The 27274-nt window shown below is 36.3% G+C and overlaps 2 protein-coding genes across 2 annotated transcripts in view; one reads left to right on the top strand and one right to left on the bottom strand.

Moving 5' to 3' along the window:
* Window positions 1-27274, bottom strand: part of CCDC146 (coiled-coil domain containing 146) — a 109137-nt gene that overhangs the window by 62504 nt on the left and 19359 nt on the right. The gene's annotated exons all lie outside the window — the stretch shown is intronic.
* On the top strand, window positions 16785-23657 carry FGL2 (fibrinogen like 2). The gene is made up of 2 exons (XM_067746018.1): window positions 16785-17576; window positions 20319-23657. The coding sequence occupies exons 1-2, from the start codon at window positions 16961-16963 to the stop codon at window positions 21023-21025; spliced, it is 1323 nt and encodes a 440-aa protein (XP_067602119.1). The 5' UTR covers window positions 16785-16960; the 3' UTR covers window positions 21026-23657.

The following is a 27274-nucleotide window of genomic DNA, read 5'->3' as shown; positions in this document are numbered from 1 at the left end:
ATCCTTGCAGCTAATGACCCCTTTGGCTCTGTATTTTATGAGCTTTGATGAAAAAGCAAATTATAATTTGTAAGGAAGTTGCAGATAAAATTCTGAACAAATTACCCTAGCAGTTATCATTTTAGTAGAGGTTTGAGCCAAGTAAGAAGTGAACATTCAGTAATCAAAAAGATTACTGAGTAGTCAAATGAGAAAATTATTTCCAGGCAAGTAAAGCACCAGAACACAAGGGTTTCTAAGAGGGGAGTTATTGGGACAAAAATAGTATATTCAAAAAGAGTGTAATTTATGACTTATGATAAGAAGAAAGACTGGAAATTCCATAAAGGTAGGGACCATGTCCACCTTTCCCATCACTCTGTGTCCAAGGGCTAGCCCACGTGGAACTCACAAATACTTGTTGAGTAAGTGAAAGAAAACACACATGCAAGTGCTTAGCAAATAGCAGTCATTCAATAAATATTTACTAAATAAATAATTCATCAAATGAATTTATTCAATAAATAGTTACCAAATGAAAATACACAAAAAGTACAAATTAATAATTCTTCTATCTTATTGAAAGTAATGCTTAATATTTATTTATTTATAAGAGATTGCTATGTACTATGTTAGGTGCTTTATGTATGTTATTTAGTCCTCACAATAACCCTGTGAAATAAATATTACAATCCAAAATCTAAAAGGTAAAAGAAAACTGAAGTTACTTGAGAAACTTGAACAAGGTCACAAAGCTTGTGAGAGGCTTTGTAGGAATTTGATCACAGTTCTATTCTGTCACTCATTTTTAAGTGAATTAGAGAAACTCGGAAAGGAGTAGAATAGTCTCTTGCTGATGGCATGGAGACAGCGTGAAACACACCTAGAGAACTTAAGGTAGTACAGGTGGGCAGACATAAAAGACCATAGGAGTGGGTAATATTTGTAGAAGGACAGACACTGTGTCAAACTGATGTTGTGAGGAAGGGTAGGGTGAAGAAATAATATTAGCTAACTTGAAGTCACTTGTAGTGTGAAACCAAAAGACAGTAGTCAAAAATAATTATAAAAAATGAGAAATGATATTATATAAAGATAACCATTATAACAAAAGCACAAACCTTCCTAAATTCAACAAGCTATACTATATTTACCTTATATAAATATAAAGGAAGGATAAACTTTAAAATAGAATTATACTATAAGAAGAAGGAGGAAATGGGGAAGGGGCTAGGGATAGAAGTAATATTTCTTTGAATATATTTCATTTTGTAGATATGACTTAGAACAGTATAGTACCTTAATTAGAAAATTAAATTTAAAATCAGTTGCTGAAAACTGAAAACAAAATAAATCAATTGAACATAACTATGTATCAAGTTGTTTCATAACTGCACAGTAATTTAAACAATTATATAGCACAATTAGGGAAGTATGAACTGACTGGATAGCTAATGACATTAAGGAATTTTTGTTAGCTGAGGGAATGATAATGGCATCATGGTTACATTTTAAGGGAGTTTTTGTCTTTTAGAGATACATACTGAAATATTTATGAACAAAAATACTTTGATATTAGGGATTTGCTTCACAATAATCAGGAGTTTGGTGGTGTGGGAAATGAGTGGGGGATGAATCTAGATTGACCATAAATTGATGATTGCTGAAGCTAGGTTATGGGTACTTGGGGGTTCATTATATGATTTCCTTTACTTTTGTATAGGTTTGAAAATTTTTATTAAAAGGTTATATATTTCTTGATAACCAAAAGTATCAGAATTTAGATATCCAAGAGAGTGTTGACCTAAAATACTTTAAAGGCTATTAATTTATTCCAATAATATTATATTGTTTCTATAAATATTATAATTGTATATTATAATAATCAATATTATAATATACTTAAGCATCCATATAGTCAATGTTAGTTTTTTAAAAAATCACTCTCAGTTGGCTTGTTTTCCTACCTTACTCACCAAACTTAGGTCTACACAGAGCTAAAATGAATCTTTGACTTTCCTCAAAACCCATTCCATCCTCAGGGAATGAATATTTGCCAGCCATAGAGATGATGAAAAGAATATACCACAGAATTAGAATAGACTGTATTGACTAGTTTAAAAAGAAAGCACAAAGGAACAAAATTTCCTAGAACGTCTTACAAAGACACTTTGAATATGTTCTGATATTCTTATGAAACTTAGAGACTACACACTCTATTCCACAGAAGAAAACAGATGCTTAGCATTGACTGGTATCCCATCAAAGTGGTTTTTCACTTCTATTTTTTTGTTTTTTACAGAGATGCTCCTTATTTTGAGCATTTTGAGAAAAATAGATGAATGTAATTAATAGAGATGAATAGAATGTTAGTTATACTTACAAAGAAATTTTTGGAAAAATCTGAACAATCTAAACTATAGTGTTTAGATTGTGCATAAAAACAGTATATGTCAGAACAATATACTAGGGGCCTGGAATATGTTATCTCATTTAATTCTCTAATAATCCTATGAAATAGGTATGTGCCAGAGAGGCTGTGCTCTAAGGAGAGAAGCAAGGGTTCAGATTCATGGTGACTTCAGAGTCCATCCTCTTTTCACTACTCCACTCTGCCTCCTGCCATTTTGGCTAGAATCGGACAACAGCAGTTACAGGCTTAGTACTAACTATTGAGAATTTATTATCCTTTAAGCACTAATTTCAAACAAGTAGCTAGCGTCACATTTTAATTATGGAACTCTAGAGGAATTTCCACTAAAATAAGAAATAAGGGGGCTTCCCTGGTGGCGCAGTGGTTGAGAGTCCGCCTGCCGATGCAGGCGACACGGGTTCGTGCCCCAGTCCGGGAAGATCCCACATGCCGCGGAGCGGCTGGGCCCGTGAGCCATGGCCGCTGAGCCTGCGCGTCCGGAGCCTGTGCTCCGCAACGGGAGAGGCCACAACAGTGAGAGGCCCGCGTACCGCAAAAAAAAAAAAAAAGAAAGAAGGTAGGGAAGAGTGACTGGTATGAGCATGATCATTGAATATAATTCAGAAAATATATACCAAGGGATTTAGACAGGAAAGTGTGTATATATGAGGAAGAGGGGCAAATGGTCATTATTTGCAGCTGATATAAATACCTACATGAAAAATACAAAATAATTTTATAATGCAGTAAGGTGTCCATCTATAAAATAAATTTATAAAAATATAGCTTTCCAAATTAATAAGAAGTTTGAAAACATATTGAAGAAAAGATCTGATTCATAATACCAATGGGAAAGATGAAAAATCTGGAGATAAGCTTAACAAGATATGTGAAAGATCCATATATAGAAAACTACAAAAGTGTGTAGGGAAATGTAAAAGAAATTGTGAACAAATGTCCCAGGCTGATAAAAACATTTTAAAATAGGCCAATTATTCCCAAATTAATCACTAGAATTTTTGGAACTTATTGTAAAGTCCAGTTGGAATAATAAGTTATTTAAATTTATAAAAGGAAGACTTCTAAGTGTGCATTTTCCCTTTCAGATTTAAGATGCATTCTAGATCTATCATATTTAAACAGTAGGACAGTAGCACCAGGATAGAGAGCCATATCAATGTAACCAGAAAACATTTTGCTTATGGATAAGTTCATGTCAGTGCAGGGAAAAGGTGGAATTCATTAAAACATTGTATTGTAAGAACTTTTTAAACATTTGGGGGAAAAATATAGTTAGGTTCCTATGTCACACTTTAAAACAAATTCTAGAATATTAAAATTCAAGCATAAAAAATAAAACCATAAAAATAATAGAAAATGCACATGGCATTTATATGATTGTAGTATTGTAAAGGAATCATAAGGAAAAGATTAATATAAAAATGAAACATCTAAAGACTTCCATATATGTAAATACCACAATTGAAATTCAAATGTCAAAGTTGAAAAAAGTATGCAAATACTTGATATACAAAGAGCTAATAATACAAATTTATTAAAAAAGAACAAATAAAGTTTTAGAAATTAAAAGAAAAACATTATATTGGAAGAATGGAGATCATGAAAATAAAGTCACTTAAACCCAAATGACTAATAATTATATGAAAAATTACCTAATCTCACAAACCCTGTGGCAAAACAGTTCTATTCCTTGATAAATGCCCACAGAGGTGCATGCACAAGTACACCAAGAGACACGCACAAGAACGTTCAAGTTGCATTATTAGTAATTTATGAAAATTGGAAACAACCTCAATATCCATTGGCAATATATTGGATAAATATAATATTGGTAAAACCAAACCATGAAAATATACATGCAAAAATATGAATGATTCATAAATATAACATAGAGTGAAAGAAACCAAACACAAAATAATACATTTTGTAGAATTCTGTTTCCATCAAATTTAAAAATAGGCAAAATTGGGACTTCCCTGGTGGCACAGTGGTTAAGAATCCTTCTGCCAATGCAGGGGACATGGGTTTGATCCCTGGTCTGGGAAGATCCCACATGCCATGGAGCAGCTAAGCCTGTGCTCCACAACTACTGACCCTGCGCTCTAGAGCTTGTGAGCCACAACTCCTGAGCCCGCATGCCACAACTACTGAAGCCCGCGTGCCTAGAGCCCGTGCTCCACAACACAAGAAGCCACCACAGTGAGAAGCACGCACACCACAATGAAGAGTAGCCCCACGCTCCACAACTAGAGAAAGCCCACACACACAACAAAGACCCAACGCAGCCAAAAATAAAGTAAATTTTAAAAATAATAAAAATAGGCAACACAAAAACGTATGGTGTATGGGGATTCATGCTTAGGTGGTAAAACTATTAAGAACAACAAGAAAAGCATTATCATGAAAGTCAATACAGTGGCTACTACAGAGTGAATGACAGAGTAGGAGGGGAATTTCCTGAAGCTGGCAGTATTTTTTTTTTTGACTGGATGGTGGTTGAGTATTTGATTTCAATTGTATCTTTATATTTTGGACACTTTATATGTGTTAAATTCAGAATTTAAAAAGATTAAAACCTATGTAGAAGATGGTCTAATTTTTATAAAATTACATACAAACATATATATTTGGAAAGATGGTTTGAAATAGTCTAAAACGTTAATAAAAGTCATCATTATACTACACTCAACAACAACAACAAAACAATGCCAATTCAAAAATGGACAAAGGATCTAAATAGACATTTCTCCAAAGAAGAATACAAATGGTCAATAAGCACTCAACATCACTAATCATTCTAAAATACAAATCAAAATCACAATGAGATAGGACTTCACATCCAGTAGGATGGCCATTTTCAAAAGAACAGGAAATAACAACTGTTGGCAAGGATATGGAGGAACTGGAACCCCTGTGCATGGATGATGGGAATGTAAAATGGTGCAGCTGATGTGGAAAACACTATGGGCAGTTCCTCAAAAAATTAAATGTAGCATCACCATAGGATCCATCAATTCCACTTCTGAGTATACACATAAAAGAACTGAAAGAAGGAACTTGAACAGATACTTGTACAGTCATTTTCATAGCAGCATCATTCATTACAGCTAAAAGGTGAAAACAACCCAAATGTCCATCAACAGATGGGTAGATAAACAAAATGTGATGTGTAAATACAGTGGAATAGTACTCAGCCTTAAGAGGGAATGATATTCTGATACATGCTATAACATGAACAGACCTTAAAGATATTATACTAAGTGAGATAAGCCAGATATAAAAGGACAAATAATGTATGATTCCACTTATACGAGGTACCTAGAATAGTCATATCCATAGAGACAGAAAGTAGAACAGTTTTTACCAGGGGTGGGGCAGCAGAGAATGGGGATTTACTCTTTATTAAGTACAGAGTCAGTATGAGATGATGAAAAATTTCTGGAGATAGATGGTGGTAGTTGTTGGATAGTAATGTGAATGAATTTAATGTCACTGAACTGTACACTTAAAAATGGTTAAAATGATGAATTTTATGTTATGAATATTTTACTACAATAAAAAGTGGTAGGAAAAGATAAAAAAAGAAAAAAGTGGTAGGAATATAGTTGTCATATACATTTCTGTATTTTTTTTTTTGAGGTATAGGTGACTTACAATACTATGTTAGTTTCAGGTATACAACATAGTGATTCAAAATTTTTATAGATTATACTTCATTTAAAGTTATTATAAAATATTGGCTATATTCCCTGTGCCGTACAATATATCCTTATAGCTTATTTATTTTATACATAGTAGTTTGTACCTCTTAGTCCCCTACCCCTATCTTGCCCCTCCCCCCTTCCCTTTCCCCACTGATAACCAGTAGTTTGTTCTCTATCTGTGAGTCTGTTTCTGTTTTGTTGTATTCATTCATTTCATTTTTTTTAAGATTTCATTTTGAGGAAATGATTTCCACTTTTTACCACTGAATATGATGTTAGCTGTAGGATTATCATATTTGGCCCTTATTATGTTGAGGTATGTTCTCTCTATACCCATTTTGTGGAGAGTTTGTGTTTTTTTTTATCATAAATGGATGTTGAATTTTATCATAAGCTTTTTCTGCATCTATTGAGATGGTTGTATGACTTTATTCTTCAGTTTGTTAATATGGCATATCACATTGATTGATTTGCAGATATTGAACCATCCTTGCACCCCTGGGATAAGTCCCACTTGATCATGGTGTATGATCGCTTTAATGTATTGTTGAATTTGGTTTGCTAATATTTTGTTGAGAATTTTTGCATCTATGTTCATCATTGATACTGGCCTGTAATTTTCTTTTTTTGTGTGATATCTCTGTGTGATTTTTGCATCAGGGTGATGCTGGCATCATAGAGTGTGTTTGGAAGCATTCCTTCCTCTGTATAATTTTCTGGGGTAGTTTGAGAAAGATATGTGTTAACTCTTCTCTAAATGTTTGGTAGAATTCACCTGTGAAGCCATCGGGTCCTGGACTGTTGTTTGTTGGGAGTTTTTAAATTACTGATTTAATTTCATTGCTTGTAATTGGTCTCTTCATATTTTCTATTTCTTCCTGGTTCAGTCTTGGGAGATTGTACACTTCTAGGAATTTGCCTGTTTATTCTAGGTTGTCCATTTTATTGGTGTATAGTTGTTCATAGCAAACTCTTATGATCCTTTGTATATCTGTGATGTTGGTTTTAAGTTCTCCTTTTTCATTATTGATTTTATTGATTTGGGCCCTCTTTTTTTCTCGATGAGTCTGGCTGAAAGTTTATCAATTTTGTTTATCTTTTCAAAGAACTAACTCTTAGTTTCATTGATCTTTTCTATTTTTTTAAGTCTCTGTTTCACTTATTTCTGCTCTGATCTTGATGATTTCTTTCCTTCTATTAACTATGGGTTTTGTTTGTTCTTCTTTTTCTAGCTCCTTTAGGTGTAAGGTTAGGTTGTTTGTTTAAGATTTGTCTTGCTTCCTGAGAATTTCTGTATTTTCTAACCTTTTTTTCCTTAATATTTATTTATTTATTTGATTGCACCAGTTCTTAGTTGCAGCATGTGGGCTCCTTAGTTGCAGCTCGAGGGCTCCTTAGCCGTGGCATGGGAACTCTTAGTTGCGGCATGCACTTGGGATCTAGTTCCCTAACCAGGATCGAACCCTGGCCCCCTGCATTGGGAGTGCGGAGTCTTAACCACTGCGCCACCAGGGAAGTCTCTCTAATCTTTTTTATAATGAGCAAGTATTTCATTTATAATCAGAAATTATTCTTTTCAGAAAAGAGATTTAAAACTTTTTTTTCACTTGCCTTCTAGAATGCAGTTCTTGGCAGGGTGAGGCATAATAATAAAAAATTATTATTCTAAGAATTTATACTCCAAGCCAGACAACGCACACAAGCATAAACAGAAAGACAGGTTGAGAAAATTATAGTGACAGGTTAGAATATATTGGAGAAATTGTCTGAATCATTTTCACATATAGCAAGGTATGTGAATAGCTCATTTGGTAATGCCCAGTTATTTTGAAGGACGTGAGGAAACTTTATTGCTTTCTAAAATCCCAGGGGCATTGTACCAGGAAAGTTTTAATATGGGTAGCCTATATTTTTGTAGCATTTTTCTATAGTCTAGCTACAAATTAAGGGTACCTTAGAGAGCAGTGTAAGCTAGATGGCATGGAAATTGGGAGACATGAGCAGCCTTGGCCAGGCATGGACAGGTCATTTAGTTTTTCCTAGACCTGTTTACTCATCTGTAAAATGAAGGGGCTAGTCCTCATAACATGTAATGTCATTTTCTGAAGTTTTACAGCACTGGAAAAGTTTGAAATAGCTGTTTAATATTAAAGTTCCTTTATTAAACTGTAAATGCTGTTTATTCTAGATATTTCATATTAATTACTGGAATATGTATCTAGTATATTCAGCTTCTACCTGACAATGTTATTATTCTATTTGATATAGTACTGGTGTTTTAAAATATGAAAAATTCAGGAAATCACAGTGAATTAAATTGTTATGAAAGCAAATATTTCCACAGCAAAACTCCTTTAAACATTGGAAATTGGGTATATTGGCTAAAAATTCACACTGTTTATAAAGTAAAGCTGTTTGGAAGGTCTATGTCCTAAAAGTTTATGTAACTTCATTTATGGCAATGTAATAATATAATCTGAAGCAACTATTAACACAACTGGCCACTGCCAAAATGATGAAGAAGGCATTTATCTTTGATGCCATAATGCTCTGATTCCAGTCATGTCCTCTAACTTTGTTCTCTCAATTCCCATTCCGGAAAAGAAATCCTATAAAATTAGCTTTCCATATGGACTTAATATCTTCTTTAAACAAGACTCTGGTACAGACCCCACCATGATTCAATTTCTCTCCCTGTTTTTCCCTCGAGTCTCTTTTCTTTGTCATCTTTATCCCACCACCTTCATCTCTCTGGGCTCCACTACATTCCTCTGTACTATATTTCTGTCTTCTGTGTTTTGGGTGGGAGTTAGCAGGAAAATTAGAGAAGATGGGCCACATAATAAGCAGCAGATGTTAGCTAGTCGTGGAGCAGGGAGGAAGAGCCACTTAAACCTAGCCTAGATTCTCCCAGTCAGGCCAGGCTCCTCTTCTGGGGCTTGCCTTAGAAAAGAGAAAAGTAAAATCCCCCAATCCATATGCTTTTAGTTGCTAAAGAACAGCTTCTTCTTCCTCCGTACCCCTATGCCTCACAATGCAGAAGCAAAGATAAAACAAGAGGGAAAAAATAGGGAAAACAGCAAATGTAAAAGCAAAAGGTTTTAATATGTTTACCTCCTGTGCTCTTATATTTTCAGTGCTACAGCTGTATCTTTATTCTGTGCATTCTGCCTAATCTGTACTTTATTGAATTAATAAACCCTATGATCATTATATAACTTTTAGACCTAGGAAAGCTATACACGCCATTTGTACAGAATATGGTTTTCTTTTAAAAATCCCTTTCATTCCAAACACTCTGCTTTGTAAATGGGAGATTTTGGAATGCTGGTAGTTATGGAGGTGGGTTAAGAGGCAAAGAAAGAAGCCTAATAAAGAAAACGGGAAGTTCTCTTCTCTGCCAGGAAGCATATATCCAACATAGGCATGATTATATACAGACACTGTACAACCTTTGTGGTCTAATTTGAAAAGAATGACTCTAAAGTTGGCTATTTTCAGAGTTAGCAAAGGGAGAGGCCAATGCCATGGCATAGTGGGAGGGAATTGAGAGGTGCAGAGAAGGCCTTGGTGTGCTTACCGACCCCCTTTCTAACACCAAACACATTGCCTTGGCCCAAGGCTGGCTCTGGCTTGAAATACTTTGCTCTGCAACTTAAAGCTCCATGAAGTGAGGACTGGGTCTGTTTTTTCACTTATGTCATCCCCAGGGTCGGTACAGAGCATGGTTCAATAAATGCAAAATAAGGACTCATTGAATGGAGGAATAACTAAAACGTAGAAGATCTTTATAATTTTCCATTGGAATTAATGATCTAATTAAAGGACCATCTATACTTATGACTTGCTTTGCTATTACATGACTTCTAATTAATAACATTTACAGTCATAAACTATTACACCTGAAAAGGACCTTAAGATCTCTAATCTGACCTCATATTATAGATGAGGAAACTAATGCCTAGTTAAGTGACAAGAAAGTGGGAGTTTCTTCACTAAGATCATGGGTTCCATAACTACCATTCTAAGGCTCTTTTCACCCTGTCATGTCATGCTATTTTTGAGATGAAAATGGTAGTGATAGGCGACTTACTTTAAGTCTACGTTTATACATGACTTGACCACAACTTGTGCATCTGTGTTGTCATCTTTCTGTGCAACAGCAGTTGTTGCAGCTGAACTTTATATTAAGTATCAAAATACATGCCATATCATTTGTACATGTAAACATGATTGAAATAATTGTGTGTTAAATACACAAGCAGAGGAAAGCTGTGGTAAATAATGGTGGACACTTTAAAATAAGGGCCAAGCAATTTTACATCTCTTGATAATGATCAAGAAGTAGTTTCTCATACTCTGAAAAATTTTCATTGCAAACAATAGGATATGACTCAAATCATAGATATTATCAAACTAGAAGCGGAGAAAGAAATAAACTTAATAAGATAATGCTATACCTCAGAATGCCATACTTTAAATCATGTTTACTATTAAAACTACAACATTTACTCCATTTCATAGATTTTCTTTAGTTACCAGCACAGTAGAAATCACCTTTAAATTAACATTTATTGAGAATTCATATGCTGACATATATATTTCATAAGATAAACTTGAGTCTTTAAAAAACAAGTTTCAAAGAGAGGAAAGAACAGGCTTTTAAAAGACATACATGCAGCATGAAATTATTCAGTTGGCATGGAATTAGTTTACTATTTTCATTTTTCCCTAAAAAGTTAATTGCATAACTTAATTACAAAAGTTAAGATGCATACTGTTTTTATGAATGAACTGAAACAAATTCCTAAGCTAAATTTTATTATTCAGTTTAAATTTATATAATTATATAACATATATGATATTGTATGATATTATATAAAATTATATAACATAATAGATATATGTAATGTTATATATTCTATAAATTTATATATTATTTTTAAATGCCAAGTAAAGGCAAACAAAGCAAATAATACCCTAAGAAATGCAAGTGATAAAACAGATAAAACCAAATTAACACTTAGAATGAATATATAGACATTTCTAAGAATTTAAAGCCTTGGATTTTGTAACAGTATAAAATCAATCCTCATTATTCATGTATTGCATATTTGCAAATTCAGTTACTTATTAGAATTTATTTATAACTCCAGGATAATACTTGTGGGCTTTGGGGACCATTTGTAGACATGGCCAGCGTGGTGAAAAGTTCGAGCTGCCCAACACATGCATTCCCAGCTGAGCTCAGAGATCAACACTCTTGTTGTCTTATTTCAGCTCTCATACTGTAACCAAGTGCTCTTTTTGTGGTCTAAGTGCCATGTTTTTCCACATTTTTGTGTTTTTTGCTGATGTTTTCACTGTTTAAAATGGCCCCTGAGCATAGTTCTGAGGTGCTATCTAGTGTTCTTCAGTGCAAGAAGGCTGTGATGTACCTTAAGGAGGAAATACGTGTGTTAGATAAGCTTCCTTCAAGCATGATTATAGTTCTCTTGGTCATGTATTCTGTGTTAATGAATCAACAATATATACTAAATAAGATGTCTTTAAACAGAAACACATTGAAAACAAGGTTATATATTGATCAGTTGACAAAAATATTAGGACCAGAGGCTCGTAGAAGCCTAACCCTGCATTTCCCCTAGGAGCAATGGTTTGGTATTTGCTAATTCAGTGTTTGTGGTGACATTATAGAAAACATAACTACCATAAATTATGAGAAACAAAGGGAAGACAGGGAAAGCCACAATTTCATATTTTTGATTTCTTTATTATGATTTATTTTTGTTTTGTTTGAGGAATATAAAAGGAAACTCAAGATCAATCTCCAATACAAGAAATAAAAATAAACATATTTTGTTTCCTCAACATTGGTTATATGAAGTTTATTGAGTCTCTGGAAATTTAGAGAGACGACAGGAAAATTAGACGCCATGGCCCATGGATCTCTTAGCTCCTCCGTGATCCCTGGCTTGGTGTGGGATACACAGTAAAAGATTTTGTTGATAAGATATTGACATTGGTAAGATGGACATTCCAAGACTCCCATGAAATATTCCAGTTTCAAAGAATTCTAGCCTGAGAAGCCCTGGATATCTCACTGAAGACCTAGGCCATTAGTTCATCAGATGACTGCATGTTTTATAGTCTTATTAAGAGTGGACCTTTGGATATTTCTGCCCTATATTTCTCTTGATCCAGACCCTTAAGGATTCACATAGTGGATCTTTCATGTTAGGTCCATGCTGGAGGGTTTCCTAGTCTGGATCTCTTTATCTATGCTAGAGATGTACTTGCAAGGCATAACAAAGAACCTACCAACTATTATTCTAGTTTTAACCAAAATCAGGCAGTTCTCTATGGGCTGCTGAAATCAGGCTTTCGTTTAAAGTTCTTTCCATGAACTTATAATGAACAAGGACTAAGACCTCTAAGGAATATTAAGATAAACATTATTTACTGTTGACATTACAAACCAAGTAGATTAAAAAGTGAATGTTTTAATTTTTTATCCCCAAACATGTACTCCCTAAAGAACCATCAAATTTAGTAAGTTAGAAACTACAACTATGTTAAATTAATAGGCATAATATCAAGAAAAGGATCTCAGTACTATAAATAATAATTGTTATTAAATTTACTTACTTCCTTTGGTACAAATAGAGACATAAAGGGTTTCTTTATTTTAAGAAAACTGTATTAAGGGAAATGAAAATTTGCTTTTGGGATCTGATCCAGATACAGTAAATGCAGATCCTCTTAAACATACTTTGCATAAGAAAAAAAAAAGAAGTTTGAGTATATTGTGAATATAGACTGATGAAAGTAATTTTCATATGGGGCTTATAAAAATATATCTTGCTACTTTAAAATCCCAACATGTATTGGTGTTAAATAATTTGTTTAGATCTGAAAAACAAGTCTGTAAGTGGGCGTAATGCATCAGTTCCAGGTTGAGAGCAGATACGGGGTAGAAGTTTCCGACACTGCCATGAGGAATCAGTAGACGATTCTAGGAGTCAGGGCAGGCTGGGCATGAGAAAATCTGGAAAGGTTTTCCAGCAAGAAGGAGACGACAGAGAGTCAAGGTCGGAGGGTGGGAATTCTGTAGGAGTTGAGGACCAGAAATCAGCTCTTCAAGTTTTTGATTATCTGATGGCTGCCTCTTTGAAACCCTCTCTCCTGGTCTTTGTGACACAGCACTCTTCCAGTTCTCATGTTTTACCATCCTTTTGGTTCCTGTGGCTTCAAATTGACATCCATATCCATTCTGTGCTGTTTGTAATACTTAGATGTTCAGCTGTATGTTAGATATTTCTACCTGGTGGCTTGTCACTCTATTCAAAACAGAAATAATACTACTACACTCTCCCCAGCTTACGGCTCCCTCTCTACTCTCATTGCCATGGCATTACTTAACTTCAGTGGGAGTCATATTTCATGGTGCTCTCTCAACTCTACCCTCTCCTTCCATTTTTCATCCCTTACCGTATTCTATAGATTCTATTACTCTTTGACAAAAATAGTTGCTACCCCTTCACCACCCCTCCTGCCACCACACTAGTTTACCTCTTACCTAGTGCCCGCCACTACACTAACACCTCTCACCTAGCACAGCATTTCCTACTGGTTTCTAGCAGAAGATTCATTCCTAAAAATGGTGCTAGAAAAAAAAAGATTCCCATTATCAACCAAAATTTGAAAAATGCAGCATATGTTATTTTCTTCTTGGCCAGCAATAATGCACATTTGCAAATTACTGATAATTTTCAGAGCCACCTGTCCTGGAACTCTGTTGTCACATAACATTTATCAACATCTAGGTACTCACGTTCCAGAAAACACACTTCGGGAAACAATGACTTGGACTATTTAAATGGCCTCTAAACTGCTCTTTTTGCCTAATCTTTCCCTTTCCAGTGCACCTACAATTTCAATGATAGATTAATTTCTCTCAAATGCTTAACTGATTATATTATTCCTTTGCTCAAAACCTTCAGTGGCTCCCCACTGATCTAAGCAGTGATTTAAGCACCAAGCTCTCCACAACATGGTACCAATATTCCTTTCCAGTATTATCTCCCTGCCCCCCACATGGCAGGGTGGCACAGGAGAAGATGTGAACTTTGGAGTCAGACCCCCAGGTTCAAATTCCAACTGTCCTTTAAAAAGTGCGAAACCATAGGCAAGTGATTTATTGCTTTGAACCCTTTCTTTGCTCATCTGCACATGCAGGAAGTAATTGTGTAGATGGGAGGATGTAGTGAGATAGTATTTGTGAAAGCTTCCTGCACAACTGTAGCACAACACTCTCTGCCCCCGTGGGCTGTAAACTCATTAGGCAGACTGAGCCTCTTTCATGTGGTGGTCACTTAGTGTCTGCCTCTGGCAAGTGAACAATAATCTTTTAAAATTAAGAACCCAGAATTCCCACTTACTAGTGTCGATAAAAACTGATTAATAAAGCGATTTTTGGCCTTTATTTGGGGTATTTTCTATGGTCCCGAAGGGACAGGAGCCAGTTCCCATAGCACATCCAAGCTTTTTAGATGGAACTATGCCACTGGCCCTTGGCTAAGTGGGGTGTGCAGGGCCCAAGAATCAACATCAGTGCCTAGAAAGCAAATCCCTGATTCACAGAGATGAAACAAAAGCCCAATGCACGAGTCAGCAAGCTATACCTTTCTTAGATTTAGAAAAGCTTAAAAGTGCTTATGATTTCACTTGAAAGTCCAACATGAACAAAATACAAAGCCCTCAATACCCCTTCCTAAGAAGGAAAAGGGGATTTTTGTTTGATGTGTTCACTAGTGTAGCCTAAGTGCCTGGAACAATGTCTTGCACACAGGGGATGCTCAGTTAATATAGGATGGATGGATGGATACATACATCTATATGCTCTAGCATAGTGCTGAGTATACAGATCTTTAATAAATTCCTGACTGGACTTGACAGGCTAAATATGTGGATTTATAGCCTATCCAGTCGAAGGCATTTAATAATGTACCTTGAGCTAAACATCGTTCCTATATATTTCTGCTTTATAAGATATTATTATCTATATTATCATCATTCTCCTTTTTTTTTTTTTTTTTTTTTTTTGCGGTATGCGGGCCTCTCACTGTTGTGGCCTCTCCCGTTGTGGAGCACAGGCTCCAGACGCGCAGGCTCAGCGGCCATGGCTCACGGGCCCAGCCGCTCCGCGGCATGTGGGATCTTCCCGGACCGGGGCACAAACCCGTGTCCCCTGCATCGGCAGGCAGACTCTCAACCACTGCGCCACCAGGGAAGCCCAAGAATGTTACATTTTATACACTGCATATTTTTCCTTCAGCACTGCACCACTCAAAATTTTTGTAACTATCATTCCTATATGAGGGGAGAATAGCCAAATTTCTCCTTCACAGTTACAGGAACCAAGGCTCAGCAAAGTTAATGATCTATAGATCCAATAAGAAGTAGATGCAGGGGTGGAATCTAGCTCTCCTGAATATCCAGGAGTAAATGCAGTTTGGAAGTGTAAAGTGAGCCTGACACATTTAGAGCACATGAATAGTTAGGCGTTTGGCTGGAATGAAGGAGTAGATAGAAAAATCATAGGAAATCGGGTTAAAGAAATAAATAAGAGATCGATTACAGAGCACTTTAAATAATACAATAAGAATTTAGATTTTTAGCCATAATTTTGAAATTATTTTTAAAACAATAAAATCCTTTTTTAATAAGAAACCTTACATGAGACGCCAATATGTAAAATAAATTAAAAGGAGGTGGTTCCTTCAATAGAAGCTGTTCCCCCTTCCTGTCCTCAGCCTCTCAGGAGAAGAGTTTGAAAACCATGAAAAAAGGTTTGAAAAGTATGAAAAGTCATGAATGCAGACATGTTTGGGGCAAAGCAGTGACATAGCAAGTGACATAGAGACCAGGTGGAGGGCCCACTGCGGAGGCAGAAACACAGAGAGGGGACTGCTATGGCTGCCCGCGGGGAGGGAAGGCAAAGATGCCGGAGACAAAAGAAGAATCAGAACCAAGATGGGGCAGACTAGTTCAGAGATTCGTACTTGGCAGATGTGGAAGGACAGTACAGTCACAGAGTTGGTGAAGAGCAAAGGAAAAGGCTGCTGGTTTTGATGAAAGGCAAGGATGTATTTTAATGGTGTTTTTGTCAGTTAGACATTCCTCCTGTGCTATGCGGTGGTTGGAGAAATAGAAAGCAGCGCTTTTTTTTCTACCAGTTTTCTTCCCTTTTCAAACAGCTGAAACAAAAGTCCACTGCATGAACCAGAAAGCTGAACTTCATTATATGTAAAATGTTAAGTGCTTGAGATTTCACCTGAAAGCACAACGTGAAGAAAATACAGAATTCTCAATGCCCCATTCCCAGAAGGAAAAAGAACCGTTTCCATTTTTGTAACATTTCTGTCCTTCACATAATCTGGATAACTAGCACATTCAATTTTATCTTTAAAAACTATTTACCCCACTGTGGAGCTAAGTATCATGAAATGATTTACTTCAAGTATAATTATTTTAAGATTCAAGATTTTTCTTGTGCTTTTTAAAAATAAAAGATGAAAGTGAAACTTGTTGAGTATGTGCATCTGACCAACTGCAGGAATTCCAAAGCGGGTGGTTTTGATTGAGAACGAATAACAGTTTGGGGCACACTGAGTTTGATGAGGACGATCTCCTCTTCCTCCGTGTTTCTGAGACTGGTGATGCAACGTGCTCCCGCCCTTTTCTGAGAACACGGAAAGCCTGACTCAGGAAGGCAGCTGCAGCTCTTAAAAAGAGCTCCAGCCCGGCCCCCTTCCCTGCTGGGGCGAGCGCCACCGCAAAGATGAAGCTGGCGAAGTGGTGCTGGCTGAGCTCCGCTGTCCTTGCTGCTTATGGTTTTTTGGTTGTGGCAGACAATGCAACAGAGGAAATTAAAGATGAAGCAGCCCAGGACGCCTGCCCGGTGAGACTAGAAAGCAGAGCGAAATGCGAGGAGGGAGGAGACTGTCCCTACCAGGTGAACCTGCCCCCGCTGACTATTCAGCTCCCCAAGCAGTTTGGCAGGATCGAGGAGGTGTTCAAAGAAGTCCAGAACCTCAAGGAAATTGTAAAGAGCCTGAAGAAGTCTTGCCAAGACTGCAAACTGCAGGCTGATGACAACCGAGACCTGGGCAGAAGTGGACTGCTGTTACCCGGCACAGGAGCTCTGGGAGAAGCTGGTGACAACAGAGTTAGAGAGTTAGAGAGCGAGGTTAACAAGCTGTCCTCTGACCTTAAGGATGCCAAGGAGGAGATCGACGTGCTTCAGGGTCGCCTGGAGAAGCTGAATCGTGTAAATATGAACAACATAGAACATTATGTTGATAGCAAAGTGGCAAACCTAACATTTGTTGTCAATAGTTTGGATGGCAAATGTTCATCTAAGTGTCCCACTCAAGAACAAATACAATCACGTCCAGGTATGTATAATGTTTTCTTATCATTTGTTCATGAATGTTATATAGCTGGACAGTATCTATAAACATTAACCTTATCATATAAGTTAAATAAAGGATGAATTATATAAGTTAGGCCTTTTATTCATCAAGGTGAAACAGAAAAAACTATTATCTTTGCACATGTGCCCACAGAAAGGAATAGGACCTAATTACAAAAAATCATGAGTTCTGTATGCGTCAGAAAGCACTTTCAAAGATCTTATTTGCTGACTCCAGAGCTACACACAAACAGAAGTGGAGGGAGAGAATTTCTTTTCTTTATTTTTTTTAAAAAACATCTTTATTGGAGTATAATTGTTTTACAATGGTGTGTTAGTTTCTGCTGTATAACAAAGTGAAGCAGCTATATGTACACATATATCCCCATACCTTCTCTCTCTTGAGTCTCCCTCCCACCCTCCCTATCCCACCCCCCCTAGGTGGTCACAGAGCACCTAGCTGATCTCCCTGTGCTATGCGGCTGCTTCCCACTAGCTATCTATTTTACATCTGGTAGTGTATATATGTCCATGCCACTCTCTCACTTACTCCCAGCTTCTCCTTCCCCCTCCCCATGTCCTCAAGTTCGTTCTCTATGTCTGCATCTTTATTCCTGCCCTGCCCCTAGGTTCTACAGAACCATTTTCTTCTTTTTTTTTGATTCCATATATATGTGTTAGCATATGGTATTTGTTTTTCTGACTTACTTCACTCAGTGTGACAGACTCTAGGTCCATCCACCTCACTACAAATAACTCAATTTCATTTCTTTTTATGGCAGAGTAATATTCTAAGAGAATTTCTTAATGTTTCAGTGAGTTTAACTTATTTATCTCTTCACTGAAGTGTTTGAAAACAGTAGAGTTAAGGCAGTGTTTGGGGTTGTACTCTGTTCTTTGGAAATCAGTTTATTTGTGTGGTCAGGTGACTGCTCCTTATATGGCAACAAGAGACCTCTGAAAGATTTTAGCAAGTAATCTGCAGTTCATAATCCCGAATGTCTAGTGGAAATGGGAGATTTTATAGATGGGATAAAAGCAGCTATATGGCTTCATATGTGTGCAAAACTTTTTGCTTTTAGACCTAGTGGCCCAAAAACATTTTAAGGGGCGTTTTGGCATGCCAGTAAGGGAAGGAATACATTCTTATTTCTTCCTCTCTTTCACTAGAATTCAAGCATGTAACAATAGAACCCATCTTCCCCATCCAGATTATCTGCTGATAATCTGAATTAGCTTTAATAAGTATATGTTAAAGGCCATAAACCTAACTGCCTGTTCTGCCCACGAACCGCTAGCTGTGGCACTGGTTCCCCCAAACCCTGGTTTTTCCACATGAGTTTCTGGGACCATTGCTGATGGTGGTCTTATCACACTTTGGAAAGCCATCTCTGCATGAGTGTGAGGTTGAAGGGATATGGTGCCTGAAGCAGAGATCATGGCCCTTAGAAACAAGCACCTCATGCATCTTCCCTAGGTAGATTCCCCAGGGAATCTACCCAGTGAAGGTATTTGGGAGATTCCGGGACCACTGTTGCTAATACTCCCAGCAGCCTGCATCTAAATGTGCCCTGCACATTGCAAGGCAGAGTTTCACATCTTAGGTGACATACGTGGGTGAACGTTAGATGTGGTACTGCATGGCAATTTGGAATGACAAGAACAAGATTCTACTGTCTTTTTTTCTACTAAGTTTTGGGGAACTATCTGAATATTCTGAGCTCTAAGTACAGATGAATAGATTATTTGTGGCTCATAAGTGTCTTGTATTAAACTTGCCTGATCCAGTACCAATTTTTTTAAAAATTATTTTGGAGTAAATATCTGTGTTGGTTCCTACAGAACCACATTAACTGTTTATTACACTAATCCTGTGCATAATCACCTGTGGTTTCCTTCTAGAAACCAGACATGGGAAACACTAGCTAAATATTTTCCTGGATAATAAATTCAGAGTAAGAATATTGGTATATTATTGAAGTTTTTAAAAAGAACTTAAGCTTCTGTGTCTAATTGTCAAGCAGGTAAAATAAATGGAAATGTTGATCAATGCTGTATTTTAGAATTTTAATAAATCATTTAGAACGATCCTATAAAACTGCCTGAAAGTGGAGTCTATCAGCCTCTTTAGGTGAAAGGATGTAGAAGCCTGTGCTTCCTCTGCATGGAATGCAGTTCTAGGAGCGTTGGAATCATCTGACTTTCAGGACCAAGGGATGCAGTGGTCACAAGGACAAGCTTTGCAGCCAGCCAGATCTGAGCTCTGTCCTGGCTCTGCCTTTTAAAGCTTCTGTGAAGTTGCACAAGCCACGGATCCTTTTTGAGCCTAATATTCTTTCTCACCAGCAGGTTGTTAATAATATCTACATCATAAAGTTCATGTGCAGATTAAGTGTGAAAATGTTATCAAGTCTTTGGCAGAATCCCTAGAACACATGCGGAGCCCTTACTAAATATTACTGAGTTACTAAAGCTATCACTTTTATGTCTTCTTGTTGTTGTTTGTTGGTGGTGTTGTCAGTATTATGACCAACCAAGACTGTGCTGGGGAGCTTTGTCTGCGTTAACAAGCATTTGCTAAACAGGTTCAAGTCAGTTTAGCTGAGCAAGGTTTCATTATCACCATTGATCAAATTATAAAACTGCTTTCGTGCATATAAAGAATTCTTTAGATGCCTAGTTTTTATCAACAAAATCCAATGCCTTTCTTTTTTTACCCCTGCAGTTCAACATCTTATATATAAAGATTGCTCTGAATACTACACGATAGGCAAAAGAAGCAGTGAGCTCTACAGAGTTACACCGGATCCCAAAAATAGTAGCTTCGAAGTTTTCTGTGACATGGAGACCATGGGGGGAGGCTGGACAGTGCTGCAGGCACGTGTTGATGGAAGCACCAACTTCACCAGAACATGGCAAGACTACAAAGTAGGCTTTGGAAACCCCAGAAGAGAATTTTGGCTGGGGAACGATAAAATCCATCTTCTGACTAAGAGTAAGGACATGATTCTAAGAATAGATCTTGAAGACTTTAACGGTGTCAAACTCTATGCCTTGTATGATCACTTTTATGTGGCCAACGAGTTTCTCAAATACCGTTTACACATTGGTAACTATAATGGCACAGCTGGAGATGCCTTACGTTTCAGTAAACATTACAACCACGATCTGAAGTTTTTCACCACCCCGGATAGAGACAACGATCGATACCCCTCTGGGAACTGTGGGCTCTACTACAGTTCAGGCTGGTGGTTTGATGCATGTCTTTCTGCAAACTTAAATGGCAAATATTATCACCAGAAATACAGAGGTGTCCGAAATGGGATTTTCTGGGGGACCTGGCCTGGTATAAGTGAGGCACAACCTGGTGGCTACAAGTCCTCCTTCAAAGAAGTCAAAATGCTGATCAGACCCAAGCACTTTAAGCCATAAATCACTAATGCTCATTCTTTTGGGTATTCGTTACCTAATAGGGCAATTAATTCCTTCAGCACTTTGGAATATGTTTCATACTCTTTTTCCATGGCTTAAAATTTCTCTCTGAGCAATGGGTTCTTATGCTATACAGCGTTTGAAATAAAGCTGAAAAATATGCCATTTAAAGAAGTCCTTTGTTGCTGTTACGCTGTTATCCGAATAAACACTTGCAAGCAATTGGGAATATTGAGAATCACACAGTAGAGTTATAATTCTCTTAATGTCTCTTATTTGAAAAATTTTTACTCATATTACTCACTCTAATTAAAAAAATACTTGTTTATTCAGTAGGCTAGATTTTACACAAGTAACCTGTATTTTGACTGTGACTTAAACGCATCTTTTCAGGCTATAAATAGTTATTGGGTATTTATTTGTCTCTAAATATTCCTCATTCTGAGATAAACTTACTCAATTTATGGCATTTACAGCATTTTAATTCCCAAGCAAAGGGAAACATACGTAATTAAACCTGTTCCTGCACTATTCGTGAAATGTAGAATTTTATCATTTAAAATATTTTAAAAGGTGATAGCATAATGTCACTCCTAAGAGCACTCAGAAAATGAATTTAACCTTAAAGACCATGGTTTAAAGGTAATTCATTCATAGTTTATAACCCTTTAGATGTTTGATGGTAAAAACTGCTTTAACATGAAAAATATCTTCCTTTGCTCTAATGTACAACTGTTTTTAATTTAAGACTGCTCACTACTGTGCGAGACTACTGGTAGACTTTCTTTTGGAGAGGTAGGTGTGGGTGAGGAGTGAAGCCCTTATATGTAGGCCAATTTTATATCCAAAGCGATAATATCATTAAGTGATTCACTTCATAGAAAGCTACGTTTTATAGGACAAATAGATAAATCTATTTATAAAAAAATATGAATTTTGAAATATATAGAACCGTAGTTCAAATATTATATATTTCAACCCTAAATGGTATATTGCTTGTTTTGCTATCAGAAGATTCAAATACGGGTGTTTATTTTTTTTTAACAAAACAAAAGTATCTGGAACTTTTATAATTCATTAATTAATTCCAGAATGCAAAAATGATATTCAAAAGATTATAAAAATAGTTTGTTAAATTTCACCGTTGTAAAAAGGGACCATTTCAGAGAGAACAGCTGTATTCTAATGCACGTTTAAAAAAGTGCTCTAGGATAAAATTTGAAAAGGATACACCATACTGTATGTGAGTCATAGAAACACATTCAACGTTCAATTTCTGGTGTCTGTTTCTACTAAAGTAACCAAGTTTTCAAAAATAAATTCACAAAGATGCAGCTTTACCCATTATTTGAAAATGATTAAGGAGGATAGTAACTTTAGGTAAGAAGTTAATTTTTCAACTAATGTCTTTTATAGAAAATTCTAATCAAAAAGAAGCAAGATATTCTTTTAAAAATATATAACATACAAAGTGTTCAGGTAAACATGATGCAAACTATGTTATTAATACTATTAAAATACTAAAGCAAGAGAAATGCAAATGGAATTAAGTGATGACAAAAATATAAAATATCGTAGATTTCAGAGGCTTCATATCTACTCAATAATACATCAAATGTAAATGTTGTAACTAATTCTTTATTTCTCTCTCTTTTCTGTTTTCTAAAAAAGACTATGAAGATTTTGATATTATACAATGTATTAATTTCAGATAAGGGCATTTTCACTTACTATATGTAACTATTAATATATGTATAAGTTTAGGTAAATTTCTTTGATAAAAACAGACTCCTTAAAAAAATACAGTTCTAAAGAAAAATAGCTCATATAGCAAGTGTCCACTGATTTAATAGGAACTAGGTATCATTTCAGGAGAATTTGGCAAATAATTCATTAATCTACGTAAATACTTAAAAGCTTATCTTTCTATCTTTCCACCTTATATTAAGTAAAATTTTATTTCCCATTATACTTTTATGGTACCTTGCTAATAACAAACTCTGTAACATAGAAATTCCTTTCTGAAATCATTTCATGTCACTTATTATATTATAAAATATATTTTAGATTTTGGTAATCTTTAACATATTGATGGAAATAGATTATATCTGAGAGAGTCTTTTGCCTTAACATAACTGTTCACTAATATATGCTAATGTTCATAAATGTGGATTGACTACTAACAAATACATTATTTTAGAGTCTTGTCTCGGTTTCATTTTACTGGCTAATATTTGTTATCTTAATTAACAAATTATTTCTGAGCTTTATCATACTTTGAAAATATTGACTAAAATTAGGCCTCTAGAAATTCCAAATGGAACTGGCTCACGTATCACAGAAAAAAAATTGGATTTTCTGATAAGTAGTAATGCTCTAAATGAAATGATGACACATTCATCCAGTAAATAAAGAGCTTAAATTTACGACGATAAAAGACATCCAAATAACAAAATTCACTGGTCCTTATTTCTGAATGGCTACCCAAGGAAAGGGTAGAAGGTTTAAAGGTAAAGAATGGGTAATGTCGTCATGATAAGCTCTTGCTTAGAATTCTTATTTTCCTTTATGTATAAATAGGTTTATGTTTTGTGTCTTTTAAAAGCCTTGTGAAATAAAAGATTTAATCTTCTCAACTATTTATTTCTTCAATACAGAAACATTAAGTATTATTTGTAAAATAATTTTTATATATTTACTCTTGGCTGAAAACTTGCATAATGTTTACCTAACTAGACAATGTCTTTGACTCTGTGAAGACTTTAATGAGTACTATTTCATTAACAGGAAGACAGAGCCAAACACAGGAACACCATTATCTTATTTCCCTCTAGAATACTGTTGACACATTTGAAATACAGAAGTTTCAGTTTCATTTTGCAGCGTTCAACTCCTCTCCCCTTTTTTCCATCATTCTTGTTGCTGTTCTGGTTTAGCCCTCATCATCCTCTTAGGATAATGCAAGCCCTTCCTAATAGTGACCTGTGCCCCCAGTTTGAATCTATTCCAATCCATCCTTCATATCACTGCCACAGGGATTATTCAAAAATACAATTCTGATCATGTTATTTTCCTGCTTAAAACCTGTCAACAGCTCCTCATTTTGTATATGATAAAATCCAGCAAATAAGCCCCTTCGTGAACCGATTTCTGCCTACCCTTTCAGTGTCCTTTCTGCCACTACTCACACTCCTGCCAAACTGAATGCCTTGTTGTTCTAGTACAAACCATATTCTCTCATATTTTCATTACTTTGTGTTACTGTTCCCTTGGTCTAGATAGAATGGCATCCTTGACCCCCACTGAGTTTTGTCTTATTATCCGTAATTAAGAGCAGGGACTCAGCAGCCAGACTAACTAGGTATGAATTTCAGCTCCATTATTTGCAAGCTGTGTGAAAACAGGCAAAATCACTTAATCTCATTGTTCTTTGGTTCCTTCAATTATAAAACTGGGATAACAGTAGAATAGAGTTATTGAGACGATTAAATGAGATAGCATATGCAAAGCACCTAGAACATACATATCTATTATCATCATCATCATCATCCTAAATAATTATCTTTCCTGATGACATCAGGAGGGGTTTGGTGCCTTGTCTCTTTGGTCCTATACCGTCCTATATATTCCTTATTATATATTACATTATTCCATAATCGTCTAGGTTCTACCCTAAAATCAATCTGTTAGGCTAGGATGTAAAGGAAATTTGAGACAAGAGTGTTATTACTCAAAGTGGTTCATGAATATGTTACCATAGATGAAGAGCTATAGTCTAAAGAAGCCAGAGTTACAACTGGGGAAGGAGTAGGTACCACCAAGTCTGAGGATCTGGGAGATTGTGAATGCGGTTTAGAAGTGATTGACTTCAGGGGAGGAGACGGCAAGACAGGATCACATATACTATAGCATTGCATACATAAGAATGACAAACTTTTAGAAGGGGTTCTAGGAACATGCCTCTGGGTATATATCATGCAGAGGAGTATGGTTGTACTAGGCCAGACAGTGATTGTTCTACCTGGCTGAGTTCCTAAAGAAAAAAGTAGTTTTTCATACTTATACCGTATTGCAAATTTGAAATTAATTTTAATCATACCAAATGCATAAATGCTTTAATTTTTTTTAAATTATAGCTTAGACTAAAGACCCCTTTGCAAACCACCTTCAATTCCAATGTCCTCCCTCTCCCCAGAGGTAACAAGGAGAGTTGGCTGAATCCAAACTCGAATTTCATTCTGTGCATTACCAATTTGCAATGTTTACTGAAGCATAGCTCTGCCAGGTTTCTTTTGTTTATTGATTGGGAAGAGTTGGAAGTGAGAATAGGAGTGAGGGAAATTGGGGGTACTTGGAGAGCTCAGAGTCCCCTGAATTCCCAAATGCGTGGCAGCCTGCGTGACTCCTTGGAGTGGTCCCTCCCCCACATTAGATAGAGGGCTTCTTGCTGAAGGCACTGTTGTCTTCTTTCCTGAGGGAGTAATCTTTCAAAAAAAATTTTAATACAGTTTTTAAAGGTGACTTTCCATTTACAGTCATTACAAACTATTGGCTATACTGCCCATGTTACACAGTACATCCTTGGGTCTATCTTATACCCAATAGTTTGTACCTCCTGCTCTCCCACCCCTATATGCCCCTCCTCCCTCCCCACTGGTAATCACTAGTTTGTTCTCTATGTCTGTGAGTCTGCTTCTTTTTGTTATATTCACTATTTTGTTGTATTTTCTCGATTCCACATAAAAGTGATACCATTTAGTATTTATCTTTCTCTGTCTGGCTTGTTTCACTTAGCATAATGCCCTCCAAGTCCATCCATGTTACTGCAAATGACAAAATTTCATTCTTTTTTATGGCTGAGTAGTATTCCATTGTATATATATACCACATCTTCTTTATCCATTCATCTGTTGATGGACACTTAGCTTGCTTCCATATCTTGGCAATTGTAAATAATGCCACCATGAACGTTGGGGTGCATGTATCTTGACAACTACATGTAAAAGAATGAAATTAGAACATTCTCTATCAAATGGATTAAAGACCTAAATGTAAGATTGGATACTATAAAACTTGTAGAGGAAAACATAGTCAGAACACTCTGACATAAATAGCAGCAATATTTTTTTGAATTTGTCTCCTAAAGTAGAGGAAATAAAAGCAAAAATAAACAAATGGGACCTAATTAAACTTAAGTTTTGCACAGCAAAGGAAACCATTGAGGGCTTCCCTGATGACGCAGTGGTTAAGAATCCGCCTGCCAATGCAGGGGACACGGGTTTGAACCCCAGTCCGGGAAGATCCCACATGCCGCAGAGCAACTAGGCCCAGGCGCCACGACTACTGAGCCTGCGCTCTAGAGCCCATGCTCCGCAACAAGAGAAGCCACCACAATGAGAAGCCCGTGCACCGCAACGAAGAGTAGACCCAGCTCGCCACAACTAGAGAAAGCCCATGTGCAGCAACGAAGACCCAACGCAGCCAAAAATAAATAAATAAAAATAAATACATTAAAAAAAAAGAAACCATTGGAAAAAGACAACCTACTGAATGGGAGAAAATATTTGCAAATGATATGACCAGTAAAGGATTAATATCCAACATATATAAACAGCTCATACCACTCAACATCAACAGAACAAACTACCCAATCAAAAAATGGGGAGAAGACTTGAATAGACATTTTTCCAAAGAGGAAATGCAAATGGCTGGCCAACAGGCACGTGAAAAGATGCTCAGCATCACTAATCATCTGGGAAATGCAAATCAAAACCAAATAAGATATCACCTCACACCTGTCAGAACGGCTATCATCCAAAAGAACAGAAACAACAAATGTTGGCGAGGGTGTGGAGAAAAGGGAACCCTTGTGCACTGTTGATGGGAATGTAAACTGGTGCAGCCACTGTGGAAAACAGTATGGAGATTTTTCAAAAAACTAAAAATAGAACTATCATATGGCCCAGGAATTCCACTCCTGGGTATATGTCTGAAAAAAACAAAAACACTCATTCTGAGGGAGTGATCTTAATTCTCCTTTACGCTCCTCCATCCCACTTCTCAGCATCCCCAGATCTGTAACCAGGGCAAGACGTGCCCTCTGGTCAATTATAAAGTCAAACTGGCAGAGAAGTCTTTATACAACTCTGCTAATTTATATCAGCAGAAAGCTGGGGGATATGCGTAAAGACAGATTTTGAGGTTTTGCTTGACTAAAGAAGAAAAAACAGAATTTCATATGTGACCGAG

Source organism: Pseudorca crassidens, chromosome 8, assembly GCF_039906515.1.
Source record: "Pseudorca crassidens isolate mPseCra1 chromosome 8, mPseCra1.hap1, whole genome shotgun sequence".
In the NCBI taxonomy this organism is placed as follows: domain Eukaryota; kingdom Metazoa; phylum Chordata; class Mammalia; order Artiodactyla; family Delphinidae; genus Pseudorca; species Pseudorca crassidens.
The sequence above is the reverse complement of the archived record's forward strand: the minus strand, read 5'-3'. Positions and strand labels throughout refer to the sequence as shown.